General features: G+C 44.7%; 1 protein-coding gene across 5 annotated transcripts in view; it reads left to right on the plus strand.

The window, feature by feature from the left end:
* Positions 1-22,673, plus strand: part of PEAK1 (pseudopodium enriched atypical kinase 1) — a 275,075-nt gene that overhangs the window by 198,360 nt on the left and 54,042 nt on the right. For all 5 annotated transcript variants that reach the window (XM_036734155.1, XM_036734154.1, XM_036734159.1 and 2 more), the window contains one exon: positions 16,596-19,854. In XM_036734155.1, coding sequence (XP_036590050.1) covers positions 16,706-19,854 — 3,149 coding nt within the window. In that variant the 5' untranslated portion in view covers positions 16,596-16,705. The remainder of the gene's footprint in view (positions 1-16,595; positions 19,855-22,673) is intronic.

The raw sequence follows: 22,673 nt of genomic DNA on the forward strand, positions 1-22,673 counted from the left end.
CTCTTTCCTAACCTATCTCCCTTTATTGAATTTTCTCCCTTGGCCCTGTCTCCTTTCAAAAGTGTTTGTTTTTGATTACCTCCACCCCCATCTGCCCTCCCTTCTATCATCCCTCCCCCTTTTTTATCTTCTTCCTTCTTTTTTCCTGTGGGATAAGATACCCAAATGAGTATGTATGGTATTCCCTCCTCAAGTCAAATTTGATGAGAGCAAGATTCACTCATTCCCCCTCACCTGCCTTCTCTTCTCTTCCTACAGAACTGCTTTTTCTTGCCACTTTTATGTGAGATAATTTACCCCATTCTATCTCTCCCTATCTCCCTCTCTCAATATATTCCTCTCTCATCCCTTAATTTGATTTTATTTCTTTTAGATATCTTCCCTTCATCTTCAACTCACCCTGTGTCCACTCACACTCTCTCTCTCTCTCTCTCTCTCTGTATACACACACACATATATATGTATACACACACACATATATACATACATACATACACACTCACATATACATATATATAAAGATATAGATATAGATATATGCATATTCCCTTCAGCTTCCTTAATACTGAGGTCTCATGAATCATACACATCATCTTTCCATGTAGGAATGTAAACAAAACAGTTCAACTTTAGTAAGTCCCTTGCAATTTCTTTTTCTTGTTCTTTTTCTTGATTACCTTTTCATGCTTCTCTTGATTCTTGTGTTTGAAAGTCAAATTTTCTATTCAGCTCTGGTCTTTTCACTGAGAAAGCTTGAAAGTCCTCTATTTTGTTGAAAGTCCATATTTTGCCTTGGAGCATGATACTCAGTTTTGCTGGGTAGGTGATTCTTGGTTTTAATCCTAGATCCATTGACCTCCGGAATATCGTATTCCAAGCCCTTCGATCTCTTAATGTAGAAGCTGCCAGATCTTGGGTTATTCTGATTGGGTTTCCACAATACTCAAATTGTTTCTTTCTGGCTGCTTGCAGTATTTGCTTCTTGATCTGGGAGCTCTGGAATTTGGCGACAATATTCCTAGGAGATTTCTTTTTGGGATCTATTTGAGGAAGTGATCGGTGGATTCTTTCAATTTCTATTTTGCCCTGTGGCTGTAGAATATCAGGGCAGTTCTCCTTGATAATTTCTTGAAAGATGATATCTAGGCTCTTTTTTTGATCATGGCTTTCAGGTAGTCCAATAATTTTTAAATTATCTCTCCTGGATCTATTTTCCAGGTCAGTGGTTTTTCCAATGAGATATTTCACATTGTCTTCCATGTTTTCATTCCTTTGGTTCTGTTTTAGAATATCTTGATTTCTCCTAAAGTCACTAGCTTCCACTTGCTCCAATCTAATTTTTAAGGTAGTATTTTCTTCAGTGGTCTTTTGGACCTCCTTTTCCATTTGGGTAATTCTGCCTTTCAAGGCATTCTTCTCCTCATTGGCTTTTTGGAGCTCTTTTGCCATTTGAGTTAGTCTATTTTTAAAGGTGTTATTTTCTTCAGTATTTTTTTGGGTCTCCTTTAGCAAGTCATTGACTTGTTGTTCATGGTTTTCTCTCATCCTTCTCATTTCTCTTCCCAATTTTTCCTCTACTTCTCTAACTTGCTTTTCCAAATCCTTTTTGAGCTCTTCCATGGCCTGAGACCAGTTCATGTTTTTCTTGGAGGCTTTAGGCTCTGCGCTGCTGTTTTCAGAGCTACTTCTACACAGCAAGTTCTGCCACAGCAGCACTCCTTCTCCCCCAAAACTGCCAACCAGGATTGCAACCCAGATCCAAGCAGGGCAAAGCAGGCTCTGCACTCCCACACTGATCCACCACTTAATTCCTCCCACTGGGTGGGCCTTGGGCCGGAGCAACCAAAGCTGGAGCTCTGGAAGCAGCCACAGCACCACACCACCTGTGCTGCCCCCAGGGCTGGGGCTGACCATGTACTCCTCTCACTCCTTTCGAGCAGTTTTTCTACTAATCTGCTCTGTTGTCTTTGGTATTGGCGGTTTGAGAAGTTTGGTAGCTGCCACAGCTCAATGATTCAGGGCCCTATGGCCTGTTCCACCTGCCTCCCAGTCTGGTTGGTCCTGGCACCACATGCTGGACTGTGCTTCATTCCCAGAACCGTGTGATAGACCCTTCCCAGCAACCATCTAGGCTGTCCTGGGCTGGAGCCCTGCTTCCCTCTGCTATTTCGTGGGTTCTGCAGCTCTAGAATTTGTTCAGAGCCATTTTTTACAGGTGTTTCGAGGGACCTGGGGGAGAGCTTAAGCAAGTCCCTGCTTTCTAGCTGCCATCTTGGCTCCGCCCCCCAAGTCCTGGCTTTTTAATTCAGTTTTTCACAATGCTTTGGAATATCCACATACACCTAAATGATTTGAAAACCCTTGTTATCATTTTATTTATTTAGATTTGTTTTTCTTTTGGCTGAGATGAGATTTACAGAAATGGGTCTGTTGAGTTTTTTACAAATAATCCTATGAAGCAAAGTAGGAATCCATCTTCTCTAACTTTTTTAACTTCATAGGTCTTAGTTGGGAATGCTAGTGGGTCTCATCTCCTTGAGATTTTTCTTCTATTCTTGTTTAAACACCAAGAAGTTGTGATAGGGACCTCTCCACTAACAGAGTTTCTTATTTAAATAAAACACAAAACTAAATAAATAATATCATGAAATAATAAATTATATAATGAAGACAATCAGAGAACCATTTCTTGTATAATAAATTCTTTATCAAATTATGAAAATGTACAAGTTATTTTGGATTCTTAATGTCAAAACCAATTAAGACCTTAGTAAATAATGAATAAGCTCCTACCCTCTGGTTCTGAAAAGAGCCAAGGACATGTTTAAAAAAAAAAAGGAAGAAGAAGAAGGAGAAAAGGTTCAGCTTTGGCTAAATCTGTGAATTATATTCTCTTAGCCCTGTATTTCTCACCAGAATCATGAGATTTCACAGCTTAAGGGGACCTAAGAGATGATTTATTCCAACCCCCTCCTTTTATAGATGGAGAGACTGAAGTGTCAAATGGAGGAGTCATTTAGCCAGTGTGGTCCAGGAATGTCCTCTGGGACCTCAAGCCCCAGCTCAAGGCCCTTGGCACACAGCATTGTACTGGCTCATGAGAGGACTGAGCTTCAAGCTGTCTGGAGAGCTTTGGGCTCACCCATCCAGTCCATCTTTCCCACAGTCCAGATAAGAACATTTGGACCCAGAATGCTTTAGGGCAACTAGGTAACACATTGCATGGAGCTCTGCATTTGGAAGCAGGAAGCCCTGAGTTCAGATTCCACCTCAGATACCTACTAGCTATGTGACCCCAGACAAGTCACTTAACCTCTGTTTGCCTCAATTTCTTCAACTATAAAATGAGAATATTTTCAGCACCTATCTACAGCATTGTTGTGAGGATCAGAGGAAATCATATTTGTAAAGTGCCTATTACAGGGTCTGACATGCAGTAGGTGCTTAATAAATACTTATTCTGTTCCCCTTGTGTTATCTGCCTGAGGTCACATGGCTAAGATTAGAACCCAGACTCTGTGACTCTGAATGAAATGCCCACCCACTCCCTCCCAAGGCTTCATTCCTGTTGTTTTTATGCTCACCTGCCAAAGATCCTCCAGAGGCTCCCCTTGAATTTCATGGTAGAGAAAAATAATTCTGCCCTTTTGGGTAAGTTGTAAATGTTGTTGCTAATTTCCTCTCTGCCTAAAGGTCTCCTTCCCTTCTGTGACCTCCCAGCTTAGTAAGAGCATGAATGATGCCTCTGTGGCTAAGCGTCTCCCCAGCAGTAATACCAGTGATTGCTGGTCATTAGGACCACAGGCTCTTTTCCTCTGACGGCTCTATCAGACGGTGTCATTATCCCCATTTCGTAGATGAAACAGCCGAGCCCAGAGGCACACAGTCAGGCCAGAATTTTAACTCAGATCTACTGACATCAGTTTCATGTTGTTTCCATCTCTCGTGCAGTGTTCCTCATCCATAGAGACAAAGGAAGACTCCCACCCCACCCATGCTTTGTTTGCTCTTGCCTGTGTCTCTGCTCTGCTTCCATGTTGAAGGATCTGTAGACTGGGGCTATGTACAGTAGTGCCCTGCCCAGCTCCCTGTGCTCCCCCTGGACCAGAAGCGAGAGCTTCTTGGTAACTGTAGGAATTGTCGGCAACTATGGGAATGCATGTAGAATCGGAATGATCCCACAGTGACTCATCAGAATTCAAAAACAGGAGGAGAGTGAGAATTAGAAACCAAGAAAAGACCAGCTTGAGTAGTCTGTTCTCTTTAAATTTTATGATACTGAAGCAAGTTGAGATTTGGTCACTGAAGAAGATTTTGGTGAAACGTTGGACTGCCAATCAAACCATCTGACTTCATTAGCTAGAAGTGCCCAGAATTGGGGCTGTCCAGAGGGGGGGGTCATGGGGAGGAAGCAGCCAGAGAGGAGAGGGAAGGAGTAGGAGAAAGAGAAGGTGCCAGCTGCTGCCAGAATTCACAAAGCCTTTCTTTCCCTTGCACCTTTTGAGAGGTGACCTTGACAAGCCTCTAAGGCTGTCAGGTGATGGTTTGGGAGAAGACTCAGGCTAAACCATGGAGCCGTGTCATTGCTTGGAGAGAAGGAGAGGAAAAAGAAAGCTGCTTAGCACAAAGCATAAGATGATTCAGAGAGAAACAAACGCGTGATGCTGCTTCTGCTGCAAATAATTGCAAGAGACACTTGTGAATATTGCCCAGTAAATCTGCACCTTCCACAAGCATTCATTTCAGGGGAGGATTCCACAGGATGGAGCATCAACAACACATGTCTAATAGGTGCATTCATTTTAATATGCTCATTCATTGAACAGGCCTGATTAATTAGTACATGTCACCATCTGGTACTTAGTGAGACTATTCATTTTTAAAATGTTGAAATTGCAGGGAATGGTGAACACCAATTAAATTCCTTTTAACTGGATTATGTTGGTATAAAGCATACATGTAGGAGGACCTCATTGGAATTCAGCATGCATCTAAAGGTACACACACCAGCCTGAAATCAATTAGAACAAAAGAAGTCGGGGAGAGAGAGAGAATCTGCATGAATAAATATTTCTCTTCGTCTTCTTTCTGTGTCTGTCTGCATGTGTGTATATCTCTCTTTTCCTTTGTATCCATCTCTCTTTCTCTCCCCATATATGCCTTTCTGTCTTTGTTTCTGTATTCACCTTCTTCACTCTAGTCATTACCCTCTCCTTTTTTCTTTCCTCCTTTTTTTTTGTTCTTTCTACCTTCCATGTTTCACCCTTTTCTCTCTCCCTAGTTCTCTGTCCCATTCTCTTCTGTCTCTTCCTCTGACCTCAGGCACCCTCCCTTATTCTTTATAATATAAAGAGTATGTTACAGTGGACTGGAGTTTGTAGAACCTCAGCAACTCAGAGGCCTAAGGAAAGAAGTTCCTAGATGTATACATACACATACATATATACATTCATACCTACATCATGAAGCTTATCCCTTTACTTTTAAAAAAACTTTCTTTTACTTTTTTCTAATCACCTACATCTACTATTTTGTTTTTCCCCACCCCCTCTGGGCTGTAAATAAAATTTTAAAAGGAAAAACAAGTTTGGAAGGAAAGGTGGGATGAGCCATGGGAAGGAGCCTTTCCCCTTCCTCTCCACTGTGTGTCCTTCCTATAGTTATTAGCAATAAAAGGTCTTAGTAAACCTCCAGAGCTGTGTGCTCTCTTTAGGACCAGAGGCTGGGCTCCATTCCCCCATAGACTGAAAAAGAGAACGTCTCTTCTTGGCTGCAGTAGCCAGGAGAGTGGGTAGGCTAGCCCCTGAGGTCCATAGAAAAAAATAAGGATGATGAGGCATCAGTCCCAGATCCAGGAACATCCTGGAGGAGACTCAGCTCCCAGAGTGCCTGGCTTTGGCCCGTAGCCCCTTGCCCCAGACCACAAGAACCACGGGCAGTGGCTCAAAGGAGAGACTCTCCAGCCCCCGCCTGCCTAGTGGTTGGGGGCAGGAGTCCACAATTTAGCCACAACAGCAGCAGAAGTGTTTCTGGCATCCCAGGACAGGACACTGAACACATTTTCCTGTAGAACCATTGCTCTGAAGGGGAATTGGGTTCCATAGTACTAACCACCAAGGTTAATGTTTTTCAAGGGAAAAAGGCATTCTAGTTTGAAAGCAAATGACTTCCCAAAAAAGCTTTTGGAGCACAGTTTTCCTAAGTTCACTTAAAGCTTTTCATGGTGATTTGGGGTTATCTTTAAGAACATCAATGTGTCACTAGGCTCTAGGATAGTGATGCCATAGGAGTATAGATTAGAGCTGGAAGAGACCAAAGAGACCTTCAAGGTCATCTCATCGAGGAAACTGAGGCCTGTCGAGGTTGAGAGTTATCAGGGGTCAGGCTGGTAATAAGCGGCAGGACCAGGATTCAAACGCAGGTCCTCTGGCTGCCGTTCCGGCCTACAGAAATTACCAGACACTTTGGCCTTTACCAAATGGCTCCAGAATTTTAGATTTTTAAAGTTTTTTTTCTCTTCATTTTATGATGGCATGCCAACCTCAAGCAACTCTTCTCTCCAGTTCTGATTTAAAGTCTCTGCTCAGCCTTGGGCGTGAAAACTTGATAATTACTCATTAGAATTTTTAAAAATAAGAATTTTTTTTTTAAAAAACCCAACCCCCTGAGGACGAGTGGTTCTGATAATTAGGTGCCTAAGCTTTAAGGTGACACCCAGGCTGGCTTTTACGGAGCCTCTCTGGCAGCCTCCCTGGCTCTGGCCAGTGCTTAGCCTAGATGGACAAAAGGCAAGGTATGTGATTCTGGGCATGCAGTGGGTGGAGGGGTGAGGAGGACACTTGAGCCCACATTGTATCTTTCAGTCACTCTGTCAGGGGTAGGGACAGCATTTGGACCTACGTTTGCATTCAGCAAGCTCCTGTTGAGGCTCACCTATGTGTCTCGTCTGTGCTTCAAAGTCCACAAATTGGCGATGCCACCTGACGGCCACTTTTTGGCAGCTGGAGGGGCCTGTTTGTTGACAATAGAATGAGGACTGGATTTTCCACCTGGAAGATCTTAAAGATTTTGTAATGTCATCCCATTATATTTGGAAAAGGAAACTGAGGCTCAGAGAATTCAAATGACTTGATCAGACTAAGTGCAGCAGTTTAATAATAGAACCAAGATCCATGGTCTCCCTCTTCCCAAATGAGCACTCAGATTTGGTAAGAAAACTTGACTTGACAAAGGTCTACTTCATTCAAAAACCATTTATTTGCCCCCTAATATTAAAGCGGGTAGCCTAGTGGAAAGCTCTGCCACATACACACAGATCATGTGCACTTTGTGTGGCAGTTGAGTATGTTAGAGGTAGTGCCAGACAAAGTGCTTGGTGAAATCCCCAAGGAAAGTTCTCACGAGTATGGAAGTCAGGAAAGGCTTTATCATGAAGAAGGCAGCATTTAGGTGGGACTTGAAATGATGATAGTGTTTAAGGAGGTGAACCAAGGCAGACAGCATTCCACACAGAGAGAACAAAATGGCATCAGCAAGTCATGGCAACCAAAAAGCACATGGTGGGTTGGGAGCCAGGGAGGAGTCCAGTTTGAGACCACAAATTGATATGAAACAGAGTGGAAGAGAGTGCCAAGTGGTGTTGGCCCTGAATGGGCCAGGTGGAATGGTCTGGAAGAGAGCAATTTGACAGCAAGGAGCCCCTGGGGATTTTTGAGCAGTAGAGTGACAGGACTAAATCTTTGCCTAATCTATTCCTCAGGCCGTTTGTTTTTCGTCACTTGATAGTAGTCATCATGCCAATGTGTGCCTTCAACATTAAGGAAACTGAACGATAGGTGTGTTCTCACAGGAACACTATAACTTCAGGAGGAGAAAATTTAAATGGCTCTTGGCAAAAACATAATATGCTTGTTCAATTGTTTCCATTTACCTCCATGAACCCTTAAGAGTCAGTTGCCAGAGTCTTGCCTTCTGTAGCCCAGAGGGGAAATTTGAACCAGCCCCTCCAGGCCACAGTGAGCATCACATTCTTCTCATCACTTCATCTTCTCAGCCCACACAGAGCTTTCTGTTTCCCTTTAGTGCCTTTGTTTTTGTTTTGTTGTTCAGCCATATCTGACTCTTCATGACCCCTTGGACCATAACACACCAGACCTTTCTGTCCTCCACTATTTCCAAGCTCATATTCATTGTTTCCATGACACCATCCATCTCATTCTGTGCAGTCCCTTTTTCCATTTGCCTTCAATCTTTCCCAACATCAGGATCTTTTCCATTGAGTTCCATCTTCTCATTATGTAGCCAGCATATTTAAGTTTCAGCTTCAGTATTTAACCTTCCAGTGAATAGTCTGAATTAATATCATTAAGTGTTGACAGATTTGATCTCCTTACTGTCCAAGACTCTCAAAAATCTTCTCCAGCACCATGATTCTAAAGTGCTGAGTCTGTAGCACTCAGCTTTCCTTACAGTCCAGCTCTCACAGCCATACATTGCTACCGGAAAAGCCATAGCTTTGACTATACAGACCTTTGTTGGCACAGTGATATCTCTGATTTCTAGTGTGCTGTCCAGATTTGCCATAGCTTTCCTTCCAAGGAGCAAGCATCTTTTAATTTCATGGCTGCATTCTCCATCTGCAATGATCTTTGAGCCCACAAATATAAAATCTGACACTGTTCCCATTTCTTCTCCCTCTATTTGCTAGGAAGGAATGGGACTAGTTGCCAAGATCTTAGGTTTTTTTTATGTTAAGCTTCAAGCCAGCTTTTACAATCTCCTCTTTTATCCTCATCAAGAGGCTTCTTAATTCCTCTTTATTTTCTGCCATCAGAGTGGTATCATCAGCTGAGATTGTTGATATTGCTCCTTACAACCTTAATTTCAATTTTGGATTCGTCCAGCATGACATTTGCATCATGTTTTCAGCATATAAGTTAAATAAGGCAACAATACACAGCCTTGTACTCTTTTTCCAATCTTAAACTTATCAGTTATTCCATGTTTGGTTCTAACTTGGTTTTTGGCCCACATGAAGGTTCCTCATGAAACAAGTAAGGTGATCTGCTACTACAATCTCTTTGAGAACTTGCCACATTTTGTTGTGATTCACACAGTCAAAGGCTTTAGTGGAGTCAATGAAAGAGAAGTAGATTCTGTTCTGGAACTCCCTTGCTTTCTCCATAATATCCAGTGAGTGTTGGCAATTTGGTCTCTGGTTCCTCTGCCTCTTCAAAAACCAGCCTGCTCCTCTGGTAATTCTTGCTTCCTATATTGCTGAAGACTAGCTTTCAGAATCTGAAGCATAACCATATGACATATGAAATGAGCACAATTGTTCAGTAGTTTGAACATTCCTTGGCATTACCCTTCTTTAGGATTGGGATATAAATTGATCTTTTCCAATCCAGTAACCACTGTTGAGTTTTCCAAATTTGCTGACATATTGAGTGTGCAACACTTTAACAGCATCATTTTTTTAGGTTTTTAAATAACTCAGCTGGAATTACATAACCTCGACTAGCCTAACTGTTACTGATGCTTCCTAAGGCCCACCTGACTTCTTTCTTCAGAATGTCTGGCTCTAGGTCAGTAACCACCTGGCTAAACAACATGGTTATCAAGGAAGTTAAGGTCTTTCTTATATAATTTTTTTTTGTGTATTCTTGCTACCCCTTCTTAACTTCTGTTAAATTCCTACCATTTTTGTCTTTTATCATGTTCATTTTTGCATGAAATGTTCCCCTGATATCTCTAATCTTCTTTAAGAGATCTCTTGTCTTTCCCATTCTATTGTTTTCTTCTATTTCTTTGCATTGCTTATTTAAGAAGAACTTCTTATCTCTTCTTGCTATCTCTGGAATTCTACATTCAACTTTCTCCTTTACTTTTTGCTTTCCTTCTTTCCTCAGCTGTTTGTAGCCTTTATTTAGCTGCAGTTAAAATGGGTGGTGAAAGATGACTAGAGACTTTTTTCTTTACCTTTTTCTCTCCTTTAACTAACTTCTTCCCTTAATAGTTGTTTTGTTCCTCTTTCTACTCAAATATTGTATATTTTATTCATGTTTTTTCCACCATGCCACTTAGAATCAGGAGTTGTAGTGAAATATATTAATATGCATATTCGTACATTTCATAAACCATGTAATGTGTAGTCTGAAGTTCTGGGAAGTCAAGTCAACAAGCATTTATTAGGCATCTGCTAAGCACCGGATTAAAAACAAAAATCAAAGTAGTCCTTGTCCGCAAGGAACTCACAATCTAATGGGAGAGATAACATGCAAATAATTATGTACAAATTAGATATATAAATGGTAAATTGTAGATTATCATAGAGGGGAAGCCCTAGCATTATAGGGGATTAGGACAGACTTCTTGTAGAAGTGGAGATTTTAGTTGGGACATGAAGGAAGCCAGGGAAGCAAGAAGCGAGGATGGGGATGGACAGAATTCCAGCCATGGGAGACAGCCAGGGAAAATGGCCGCAATCAGGAGATGGGATGTCTTGTGCAAGAAGCAGCTAGGAGGCCAGTGTCACTAGAATTCAGGAAAGTAAGATATCGGCAGACTGGAGAGGTAGGAAGGGACCAGGCTATGAAGGGCTTTAAAAGCCAACAGAGAATTTTATATTTCATCTTGGAGGTAATAGAGAATCACTGGAGTTTGTTCACTAGAGTGTCACCATGGCCAGACCTGTACCTTAGGAAGATAAATTTGCAGCCAAGTGGAGGATGGTCTGGAGTGGGGAGACACTTGAAAGAAGGAGACCAACACAAAGATTATGACAGTAGTCCAGGCACGAGGTGATGAGAGCCTGCGCCAGGGTGATGGTAGTGGAGAGAAGGAACATATATGATGTTGTTATCTTTCATTTTTGAAGAGGACCAGTGAATCACAGGTGAATTGGATTTAAGTGAGGCAGTGGCGCAAAGTTGTCAGCCTAACTCTCTCTTCCTGAGTCATTCAAGTCCAATGGCAAGACAAAAGTCAAACGACTGGTGATGGCTCAGGATGTAATAGATGATGTTGGTGTCTGATGCCTGACCAAGCTCTAAATGTTCCACAGTGCCTGTTTCAGCCGCCTTCATGGCTGTTGGAACAAATTGTTCTCATCCAGAACCCATTCTGCCTGGGGAAGTCTTCACATGCTTGGGTTAGACATCCCCCTAACTCCTGTTACCAACATGTTTGAAGTCTGTAGGTTACTGTCAACCTGGTTTATCCCGTTCACCGATTCAGTTTTACTGGAGTGTGACCACTGTGCATGCTACAGCTTCTTGGAGCCACAGGTGCGAGTTGAGTGCCAGGTGGATAACAAAGGTGGATGGGCAGCCCTCACTCCAAAGGTGCCAGTCCTCCCTGAGCACCCCAAGGGCATATGAGAGATATTACAAAGGTACATTTGGCAGGACACGGCAACAGACTGTATGTGAGGATTGAACGAGAGGGAGTCGAAGCCTTGGAATTGTCCGCCATGTAGCTGGAGAGGTGAGACTGGAGGTCAGCCAAGGGTTCAGGGCTGGGTAAGAAGATTGGAGAATCATCAGCATGATCATTGAGTCCATGGTGAACAATCACCAAGCAAAATACTACAGAAGGAGAAGAAAAGAGGGCCGAGGACTGAGCCTGTGGGACACCCGGTATCGGTGGGCATGACCTGGAAAAAGATCCAGAAAAGGAGATCAAACAGGAGTGGTCAGACAGGTGGGAAGAGTACCAGGATAGAGTAGGGGGTGGAACCCTGGAGAGAAGAGGAGATCACAGAGAAGGGGATAATTGATAATGGCAAGGGCTACAGAGAGGTCAAGCAGGGTACAGATTTAGAAAAAGCCATTAGATTGGGCAACTAAGAATAACTGTGGGGAGAGCGATTTTAGTGGAAGTTGGAAAACTGCAGGGAACTAAGAAGAGAGTGGGGGGAAAGGAAGGGAGGCACCTTTGCAGACGACCTTCTCTAGGAGGAGAGATGTGGGGTGAGAGCTCATGGAGATAGAGGGATCGGTGGAGGATTGTTTTAAGGAATTGGATTGGAATTGTCAGTAGTATATGATGGTATGAAAAGGCCACCATGGAATAGTGGTAGCTGGCCTTAGACTCAGAAAGATGTGAGTTCAGATCCCACTGTTGACCCATTCTAGCGGTGTGACTGCTTACGTCCCTTAACCTCTCAACATAACTGGCAACTCCGTGAGATTACCCAAGTGCTGGGTCTGCACCTGGGGGGCGGGTGCCTGGATTTCTCTGCACAGATAAGGTCATAGACCTGGTTCCCACCCCTAAGTTTCCCTTTCCACCAAAATAGGAGTTTAACGGAAGTGCTGGGAATTCATACTAGAGTATGAAAATCTACTCTGTGAAGGACAGTTTTCCGAGGCAGCGGACTGTTTCTCATCCTTTTTTTTCTCCACAGAACCATCCCAGTTTCTTGATCTGGGAACAGTAAGCGGTCTAGTCCCTCACACTGGTACAAAGCAACCTTCTCAACTTGCTCTTCGTTGTCTTTTCTTACAAAAAACCTTTTTCATTCTGATTGTATTCAGTATTCATTTGCACCCTGACCGGACTGAATTATTTGGATTTATACAAAGGTACTTGCTACCTAAGTTAATTACTGACACTGAGATGGGGAAGGAGGCTGAGCAACAGCAGTATTTAGTAGACTTGAAATTGGATGGTGCAACAAGCCTCCCTTGGGGCATTCCCAGTCACTTCCCAAGCCTGACTCACGACACTAGGGCTACCTGAGTGCAGTTCAGTTCAATTCAGTGAACGTTTGCTAGGTTGAAAGCGTGGAGATGGCCTCTCTCGGACATTTCACAAATTCACTTACTCCCCCAACTAATTCCTAATTAGGAAAGTTTTGCTATATTTACTTTTCATACTTTTACTGAATTAGGGAGATACATAAGCTCTTGGAATAGAAAACACTTCAGGTGAACCACAAGGAGAATTGAAAACAAGGGAAATCATGGTGTTAACAAATGACTTTCTGACCCACTCTTTTTCATCAGCTTGATTGAAAATATCCCCTCAGGCTTTGCTGATGGTTAGTCCACCAGCACATAACAGGGTCTGTTTTCTTGCTCCTTTTTTCTCTCCCCCTTCTCTTCTCTTTTCCCCTCTCATCTGAATGGATAAAGTAGGGTTAGGTCGAAGCAGCAAGAATAGTTTCTTCTCTCCCCCAACTCATCTTTGATGCCTGTTTTGGCCCCTTTTTTCTCCCTTTTTTTCTTTATTATCCTTCTGGTATCTAGAACACCAGACACGGCTTTGTGAGCCTTGTGTTCTCATAGCAGTGCCGACATTTCCTGACGATGTAACAGGACAAGTCAGCACATCTCAGAGCCTCAGTTTCATCATCCCAATACCCACACTACCTTCTTCCCAGGAATGTTGTCCTTAGCAAAGAATCGGCTCATGCCAGATCTGAAACTCAGCAGGATGGAGTCTGTTCCATCGCTGTTTGTCATCCATGTGATACTGTTTCTATTCTCCACACCAAAGGTGGGTTTTGTCTCCCATGGGCTTCTTCCTTCTAACTTTGTTTTCACTTCCTCCCTTCCACCCTTTTAGTCATTTTCAGGAGGTTTTGGCAGCTGGGTGGGGTGTTGGGTCAGCATTTCTGACTGGCAGAAAGAAAAGGCCAGAGTCCTGACGTGGCACTTGTTGTCACTTTTTCCTTCCCATTTTAAGTAAGCGACTAGTATATTCCATTACAAAATGTTCACGAGGCCTTCAGCTTGTAAATTTCATCTGAGACCTGGAGATAGAGAAGAACGTGGTTTTGTTGCTCATTGGAAGTCTTGTTACAAGTCTGTGTACCTCAAGAAGGATGAAAAGCTTGTTGGCTTGCCTTTTGACTCTGCCACCTCCTCCTTTGTGAAGTGACAGATTTTATAGATAGAGATAATGGCCTCAGGTAGCAGCACTATTTGAGAAGAAGCTCGGCATCCCAGTTCTCTTCCTTAGGTGCCTTTAGGAAAATCCTCCGGATGGTATTTAATAGACCACCAGCTCCCTAGAGCTGCCATGGGACTGCAGAGCCCCAGCCATTTGTACCAACCTGTTTACTGCCAAGACGAAAACTGAAGGCTGGTTCAGGGTTATTTGTTTCTGATCTGGATGAAGCAGTGGGATGGGAGAAAATTAATGATCAGATCCGTCAGCATCTTTGTAGCAGTAGAAAAACTTAAAACCAATAGCAGATCATGAAAGACTGCCATGGTCTGAAGAATGGAAATCTGCCTCCTTGAAGAATTTCCTCAACAGTCTTATTAGTAGAAAATGTTTGGCTTGCCGGGCTTCGGTCCTGAAAACTGTCGAAGTGTTATAGTGAGTATTTCAAAGGCTGAGTCTTTTTCCAGATTACAGAGAAGGCTTCAGACACTTCCAGTCCTTGAACACTCATCCTCACCGTTTGCTTTGAGAGTTAAGGGGATGTCTGCAGAGATAGGTGAGCTTTTCTTCTAAAACCTCTCCAACTCATGCAGATGAGCTAATGGGAGCCCATCACAGGCATGCCTGTGGGACGCCTCCTGCTTCAGCTCCTCAGGAGACTCCTTTCTCAGCTCCCCCTTTGGCAGGAGGCACCCCTGCTCCTTCTGGGGCATCTGGCTCCAGCTGGGAAGGCTTCAAAGGCTTGAATCGAGATGTAGCAAAATCCTTTTGCAGAGGTCTCCAAAACCAAAGGTGTGATATTTGGGCAGATCTGTCCCTGACAGGGCTTTTTTATCTTGGGGACTCTTTGGAAGAGTTTTGACACAGTCTCCAAACATAATTAGCCTCTGAAATGAGAGACACCCTCGCCTGCTCGCTCTTGAGTCTGGGCCCTGCAGTACCTCTAGGCTTAGGCTGCAGCTCCACCTGGTGGTCCAGGAAAGTGCCTGCTAGGCATCCCTTCCTCTGCCTCAGGATGGCAATCAGGAACCCCTCCCTCCAACAGAACCCTTGGACTTGAGCATATTGTCAGATACAAGTGTTCAATTGTATTGATGAATTTCTTTTGCAGCAACACTGAGAAAAGCTGGTTTGTTCCTAGTGAATCCCAGTTGGCAATCCTATTGATAACGTGATAACTGCTAATCAACCTGACAGCCCTGTTTTGACTGAACTAATTCACTTGCACACTAAGTGGGGAAAGCATTTGTCTTTTGCCAGCCTAGCATGGAAGGAAGGTGGTTGGGCTGTTTTGTTTTGCTTCTTTAAGCTTTCTTGCTTCTTATGTACTCGTCAACTATCAGAGATAGTGTTAAGTTTGGTAAATGAAACCTGATATAGGGAAAGCAGTGCTAGGCTTAGAGTCAGGAAGCCCCTCGTCCATGCACCAGCCCTGGCTCTACTGTGGCCATGAGGACATCTCAAGGGAAGTGAGGAAAATGCTTTCTAACCCATCTTTTACAGGAAGCCTTCCCCATTCTGTCACAACTCGCCTCTGTTAATTATTTCCTATTTATCATGTACATATTACATATATATGTATATATATGTATACACACACACACAGGGAGAGACAGAGAGAGAGTGAGAGTGTGTGTGAGAGAGAGAGACAGAAAAACAGGAAGACAGAGAGAGAGAGAGTACATGTTTGCTTATTGTCTCCTCTATTGTACTATAAGCTCCTTGAGGGCAGGAACTTTTGCCTCTTTTTGTATCTCCAGCACTTAGAACTCTGCCTAGCACATAGTAGGTGTTTAATAAATTTTGATTGACAATTGAAAGTATTGTGTAAATGGGAATTGTTGTTATCACAGCGTTTTTTTTATAGTAAGTTCTCCTGCTTCTCTGTATCATTCCACTTCACACAGTGCTAGATATACAGTAGGTGCCTAACCACATCATCGAGTGATGAGTGATTTGTGTCTGCTGCAGAGTGGTGATTTTTTTTTTTCTGTGTTAACTCCCTGACACCAAGCCAAGAGTAAATTGCCGAGACTTTAGCTGTGCCACTGGGGCTTTGCTTGTTAAAGCTCATTCACCTTCCAATCTGAACGTTCATAAAAGGAAAGGGCTTTACAAGTGCTATTTACAGGTACTTTACTGTCTAAGCTTTGGCTAAATAAGATCCACTTTTCCTAGTTTGCACCGAGAGGGAGCTTTGCTGAACAGCCGCCCTCCGGGTCCCTTCCCTAAAGCAGCAGTCGGCAGTATTTCTGAACCTGGAGCCTGGCATTGCACTTTTATGGCAGTGGTATTGGCTTCCCAGCCACTATATTAGCTCGACACCAATCTGCCACTTGTATGATACGTAAAACCCAGGGGTGGAAGTCGGGGGGAGCTGTGGACGCTGTATATACACCAGTGACAAAGGGAGCGAGTGTCACCCAATATCCATTGGAAAATTCAGTGTCAAGCCAGTATATGAGGGAAGTGGTACAGTGTGAAAATACACAGAACAACGGGCTCCTGTGCCCTTCCAATGCTCTCCCTCGTGTGACGGGGAGGAAATGACCACAGACTCTCAAGCAGAGGCCATCTCTCTCTTTTTAATCCCATCATAAAAATGTTAACAGTTCAGTAGCTGGGTCACGTGTCACAAAGAGCCTTCTTCTGTCTTTGCCATTCTGATCCATCTTTCCTTTCCTTTCTCCTCCCCCCAGACTGATGACTGTTTTGAAGAGCTGCTATGACACAGAGGGAGTGAAAACTACTGGGTGAAGACCTGGCCATGCACTGAAAGTGGAACAGCAAGCACCAAGCTCCGTGGAAAATGTCTGCTTGTAACACCTTCACTGAGCACGTGTGGAAGCCTGGCGAATGCAAGAACTGCTTTAAACCTAAGAGCCTTCACCAGCTGCCCCCCACTCCAGAGGCAGCGCCCCTCCCCCACGGCGGAGTCAAGACCAACGCCAACCACAGCAACAACCACCGGGTCAGGAACACGGGAAACTTCCGGCCTCCCGTGGCCAAAAAGCCCACCATCGCCGTGAAACCCACCATGATGGTGGCCGGTGGGCAGAGCGTGAGCGCCGAGGCCAGCACCCCAGAGCACTGCGAGAACAAGCCGGTGATCATCAACTGGACCCGAAACAGGGCTTCCCTGAATCAAAAACCACTGACTAACAATAACAATGATGAAGAAGAGACCGAAGGACTTAGCCACGTTCACAGGCCTTTTGGCACCAGCGACAGCATGAGTAAGATGGCCAGTAACAATAACGGGCTCACTGACGTGTTAAAGGAGATAGTGGGCTTGGACACCACCCCTCAGCGAATCGGGAACGAGAGTAACTCGAGGGAAACCTTCTTGGGAAGGATCAATAACTGCTATAAGCGATCCCTGGAAAGGAAGCTTCCTCCCAGCTGCTTGATGGGAGGGATGAAGGACTCTCAGAGTAAGCGTGTTATTCTGAGTGGTAGCACAGAAGTGATCAGTAATGAAGGTGGTCGGTTTTGTTACCCGGAGTTTTCCAGTGAAGATGAGAGTGAGGATGATGCGTTTTTTAGCAGTATGCATGAAGAACATGAGAGCTGGGATGAAAGTGATGAAGAGTTGTTGGCCATGGAAATTCGTATGAGAGGGCAGCCCCGCTTTGCTAACTTCAGAGCAAACACCCTCTCCCCTGTTCGATTCTTTGTGGGCAAAAAATGGAATACTGTCCCCATGAGAAATAAATCTCTCCAGAGGATCTGTGCAGTAGACTATGATGATAGCTATGATGAAATCTTAAATGGTTATGGAGAAGATTCTGTAATCCCTTATGGGCAGGAGAGCACACAGAGCATGATCTCTTCTGATTCCACATCCCCCGAGTCATCCTTAACAGAGGAGTCTCGCTCGGGGACAGCCAGTAGCTCATCTCAAAAACTCTGCAATGGAGGGATGTCTCCTGGTAGCCCTAAGGATGTTAAGGAGATCCAGCCAATTGAGCCAGATTACAAAAACTCCGATAACCAGCAAGTGAAGGACACAACCAGTGCTCCAAAAAGCCCAACCCAAGTTTTGGAGACCCACAAGGCAGTGCTTGCTCTCCGATTAGAAGAGAAAGATGGCCGGATTGCTCTTCAAACTGAGAAGCAGGAAAGCAAAAATTCTCCAGATCTGGCTGGGCAAGCAGTGACTATAAACTTAGTGCCTCTGGAAGAACAAGCCAAGCCTTACCGAGTTGTAAATCTGGAACAGCCAGTGTGCAAGCCCTATACGATCGTGGATGTGTCAGCAGCCATGACCAGTGAGCACATGGACGGTCAGACCGAGAGTCCCAAAACCAAAAGCACGTTGTCCACTCCAAACTCCCCACTTATGTCTCCCACTTCTACTTCAGCACAGGGAAATGCTCATTTCAAAAAATCCAGTACCATCCGATACCAGGAAGTCTGGACGTCTAGTACTAGCCCACGCCAAAAGATACCTAAAGTGGAACTAGTCACTGGTGGCACAGGACCAACTGTCCCTCCGAGGAAAAACTCCCATAAGTCAGCCCCTACTTCACCCACAGCTACAAGTATTTCTTCCAAAACAATCCCAGTTAAGTCACCCAATTTGTCAGAAATCAAATTTAATAGTTACAACAATGCTGGCATGCCTCCTTTTCCAATTATCATCCATGATGAGCCAACTTATGCCCGTAGTTCCAAGAACGCTATCAAAGTTCCCATTGTGATCAATCCTAATGCATATGACAATTTAGCCATCTATAAAAGTTTTCTGGGAACCAGTGGAGAGCTGTCAGTGAAAGATAAAACCACGAGCATAATAAGCCACACTTACGAAGAAATAGAAACAGAATGTAAAGTAGCAGAGAGTCCCACCAGCAAAGCTGCTGATTCTTCCCTGGGGAAGGGGCGGTCCAACAGCACCGAGCACAGGAAGGGCTCTGTAGCTCAAAAGGTCCAGGAGTTTAACAGCTGCCTCAGTAGGGGCCAGCCCTCCCCCCAGAGAAGGCAGAGTTCTGCGCATGGCTCCCCAGCACGAACCCAAAGAACCACCCAGGAGTCTGTAGCCAAGATCGAAGGTGCTCTGGAGTCACCGACATTGGGCAGCAGCAGCAACCGGGAAAAGGCGAGCACTGTGCTGTCACAGATTGTAGCTTCTATCCAGCCTCCACAATCTCCCCCAGAAACCCCTCCCTCAGGCCCTGAAGCCTGCAGTGCAGAGGAACTGTATGCCCTGCCTCCAGGGGACGATGCCCCGGCAAGTCCTCCCGCGAGGCCAAAATCTCTCTTTGCCACTGCACAGCCTAGCCACGAGAATGAAGCTGCCCCGGCCGCAGAAAGCCCCAGTGCTCCCACGCACAAGGAGCCACCTTCCAAGCCCACCACTTGTCACTCCTCCAAATACATGGCTGGCACTCCTACCCCAAGTCCCCAGACTGAACCAGGACCTCCCTTTCCCCCTCCACGCTCCACTTCCTCTCCATACCACGCAAGTAACCTTTTGCAAAGACACTTCAGCCACTGGAGCAAGCCAACCAGCCCCACCAGGTCAACAGAGGCTGAGTCTGTCCTGAGCTCTGAAGGCAGGCGGGCAACCGACGCCAAGCCTAAGCGCTGGATATCATTTAAGAGCTTCTTCCGCCGTAAGAAGACTGATGAGGAAGAAGACAAAGAAAAAGAGAGAGAGAAGGGGAAGCTGGTGGGCCTCGATGGCACGGTCATCCACATGCTTCCCCCACCTCCTGTTCAGCGTCATCATTGGTTCACAGAGTCAAGAACTGATTCCGGTGAAAAGCCATCTATTGTTTTCATGTACAGGTGTGACTCTGCACAGACAGAGCTGAACATCGACTCAGACAAGCCAGGGGTGGAGCGAGTGGTGATTTCAGATAAAAGTGAAATAGAAGAAAAGGTCTTACAAGATGCAGAAAAGAAAAAAAGGAATCATTCTTCTCCGTCTCGTATTCCCAAGAAGATTCTCAGGTAATCTATTTGGATTAGAACCATCTGCTTTCTTCAGTGTAGAGTGCAAAACTGTCTTCCAAAATGAGGGAGCCTAAATGCCGTTATTGTGCTGTATCTTGTAGGTTTCCTCAGCAGCTGTTCATGAGCATTAAGTCGCATGCTATGACCAGCATCTATCTCTAGAACTGCATTCCCAGATTAGCGTATCATTACAATGGTCTGAATATCCTGAGCAGAGGTGGAAGGCTTGGCCTCTACCCTGCCCTGCTGCATCCTGGGAAGGCAAAGCAGGCTCATTGGAGAACAGACAACCAAGTGAGAGGTTAACAATGAGTAACCTGTCATCGGCAATGAGGAAGAAACAGGACCAGATTAGTAAATGGTAGTTAGACAAGATAGCATCGCTGGTTTTCACAAACACGTTCGTCTCTGTCTGGCTTCCTTCCTTTTAATGGGAATGCTTGTCGTTTGATTGCTCTGAGATGTGGCATTCTGTCAATCCTTCCAGTGGGGTTGGGAAAAAAAAGAAAAGAAGAAGGGCTTGGGGCCCAGTGAGAGAACTGAGGCGTGAGTGTAGCTGATTTTTCCCCATGTGGATTCTTCCAGTTGTTCTTTCTAAAAGATAGCAACATTGAATATGACAAAGTGTGACATCTTGGTCAGACCAGATCTTTCTGTAGCGAATGCAAGATTAAGCTTAACATCTGAGTATTTCAGGTCTGTTCTTTTTGGTGCAGTATTCCATCTACAAGTGCAAATAATAGCCCCTCTGTACCTTTTTTATCCTACATAGTTCTTGTTCATGTCTTTCTTTAAATCCTTCATCAAGAATCTGACGTGTGCTGGAAGTCTTTCTCTGGTTTCCAGGTTAAGCAGCATAGATGCATTTTCGTTTGTAGGGAGAGTGTTATTTGTGGCTAGGAAATTTACACATTTCCCTCTGAATTTTCCGTACTTATGAGATAGATAGGATAAAAGGAGTGCGGACAGAGTTGGGGATGGGGATGGCCCAGCCCTCCACGTACCCCATCATCCCATCTTGCTCTCTGCTCTGCCCAAGCTTCCCCCGCATCCAGTGCTACTCCCGACAGTTTTAACAGCTCTCACACACAATCTGCTATCCAGTGTAGATCAGACCAGACCGTCTGTGAGGTTTATTGTGCTCATCTCACTCCCCAACAAAAAAAGGGGGGGACCCAGAGTGTCCAAATTTGCTTTTTAAAAAGTGTCAGTTATAAGCAGCATGAAGGCTTAATGCCCTCACTTTGGTCAGTCACACTCAAACCTGTGTCACTGAGCACTGTCTGAGAGGCCCCAGTGCCATCAGCATGAGAGCCATTCCCAGGGTTCCTAGAATCCATTCAGCTTGAGAGCTGCCAAGGGGAACTGCCTTAGGGGCAAGAGGCTGGTTGGGTCCCTGGCACTTGGACTCAGCTGTATGGGTGTATGTATCGGTAGTAACAAGAGCCTAATAAGATTGAGAACTATGCTGGGCTTTGGCGCTCATGGGTGGCCAACCCTCATTTTACAACTGAGGAAGCAGAGGTCACAGAATGCAACAGCCAGGCCAAGATTTGAATCCAGGCCCAGTGAATAAATCCAGGGCCCTCGGTGTTCTTCTCTAGGATCACTGTGTTTCTCTTGGGTGAATAGCCACTGAAGCCACATTAGTAAGCGTCACATGGGGCAGGATGGCAAGTGGTTCATACAGATCAATACGTTGCTTTACTTCTTCATTAAGTTAGGTCTGGGTATATTTATCCATGCCCCACTCGACAGGGCTTGCCTTTAAATAAAGTCCACTCATTTGTCCTTTATATGGGTTTTTTTGGGGTAATTCCTTTTCTTGTGCCAAAGCCTATTAATTGTGCTTTGAAATGCCACATTGGGAAAATAATTAATTCAGTTCTCGTTGAGTCTGGCCTCTTTTCTGGAACTGGGACTATCTTTTGGCTGGATGATTGGTGGTGAAACAGGAAAAAGCCCAGAAAGCCGCAGGTTCCAGTCCTAGCTCTGGGATTTATTAGTTGTGCGACCCCAAGCAATGACTGAGCTTAATCAGGCCTCAGTTTCCCTTTTTATTTGGGGATGATCTGGCACTCATGATAGGTGCTTTGTAGAGCACATCCAGGGAGCCATCATGGTTATTACCATAAGTGAATCAGAAGCTGATGCAGATTCCACTGAGGAGGAAGCATCCTTCAGACCATAATCATAGGGAATATAGTGTACTTTCCGTACAGCCTGTGAGATGGAGAGCAAGGCGTTACCTCCCCCGGAGCCGCACTTCGAGCTCAAGACCATGATTCTAGCAGCCACTCTACCCCACAAAGAGGAGCTAGATTTTACAGAAGGAAACAGCCTTCTGGAAGTTCCTAGTTAAAACTGGTAGAGCTGGGATTCAAACCCTTTGTTCTTCCTGCTCTATCACAGTACGTGCTCAGTAAGGTTCTGCAAGGAAAGCCAGGTGTATCAGGGCTGGCCTGTGAGGGCAGCCAGTCACCCTGCCCACCTGCATCATCAGAGCACTGAGCTGTCTGAGGACAGTCCTAAGAACTTCTAGTAGTAACTTAAGTACTGGGTATCCGAATGAATGGGAAGGCCCTTGCAGAGGGTCCAGCCAGGCCTGATAAGTAGGCCTCCTGCTTCTAATGACAGGGAGAAACTCTCTTGAGAAGACTCATTCCACTTTTATAAGGTTCTTATTGTTAATTACATTAGGCCCAAATATGCTCCCCTGCAGTGTTGACTCCCTACTCCTAGTTCAGCCTTCTGGGGCCAAAAAGAACAATTACGCTCCCTCTTCCACGCGCTAGCTTTCCGGATGACTGAAGACA

This window comes from Trichosurus vulpecula, chromosome 8, assembly GCF_011100635.1.
Source record: "Trichosurus vulpecula isolate mTriVul1 chromosome 8, mTriVul1.pri, whole genome shotgun sequence".
Taxonomy (NCBI): domain Eukaryota; kingdom Metazoa; phylum Chordata; class Mammalia; order Diprotodontia; family Phalangeridae; genus Trichosurus; species Trichosurus vulpecula.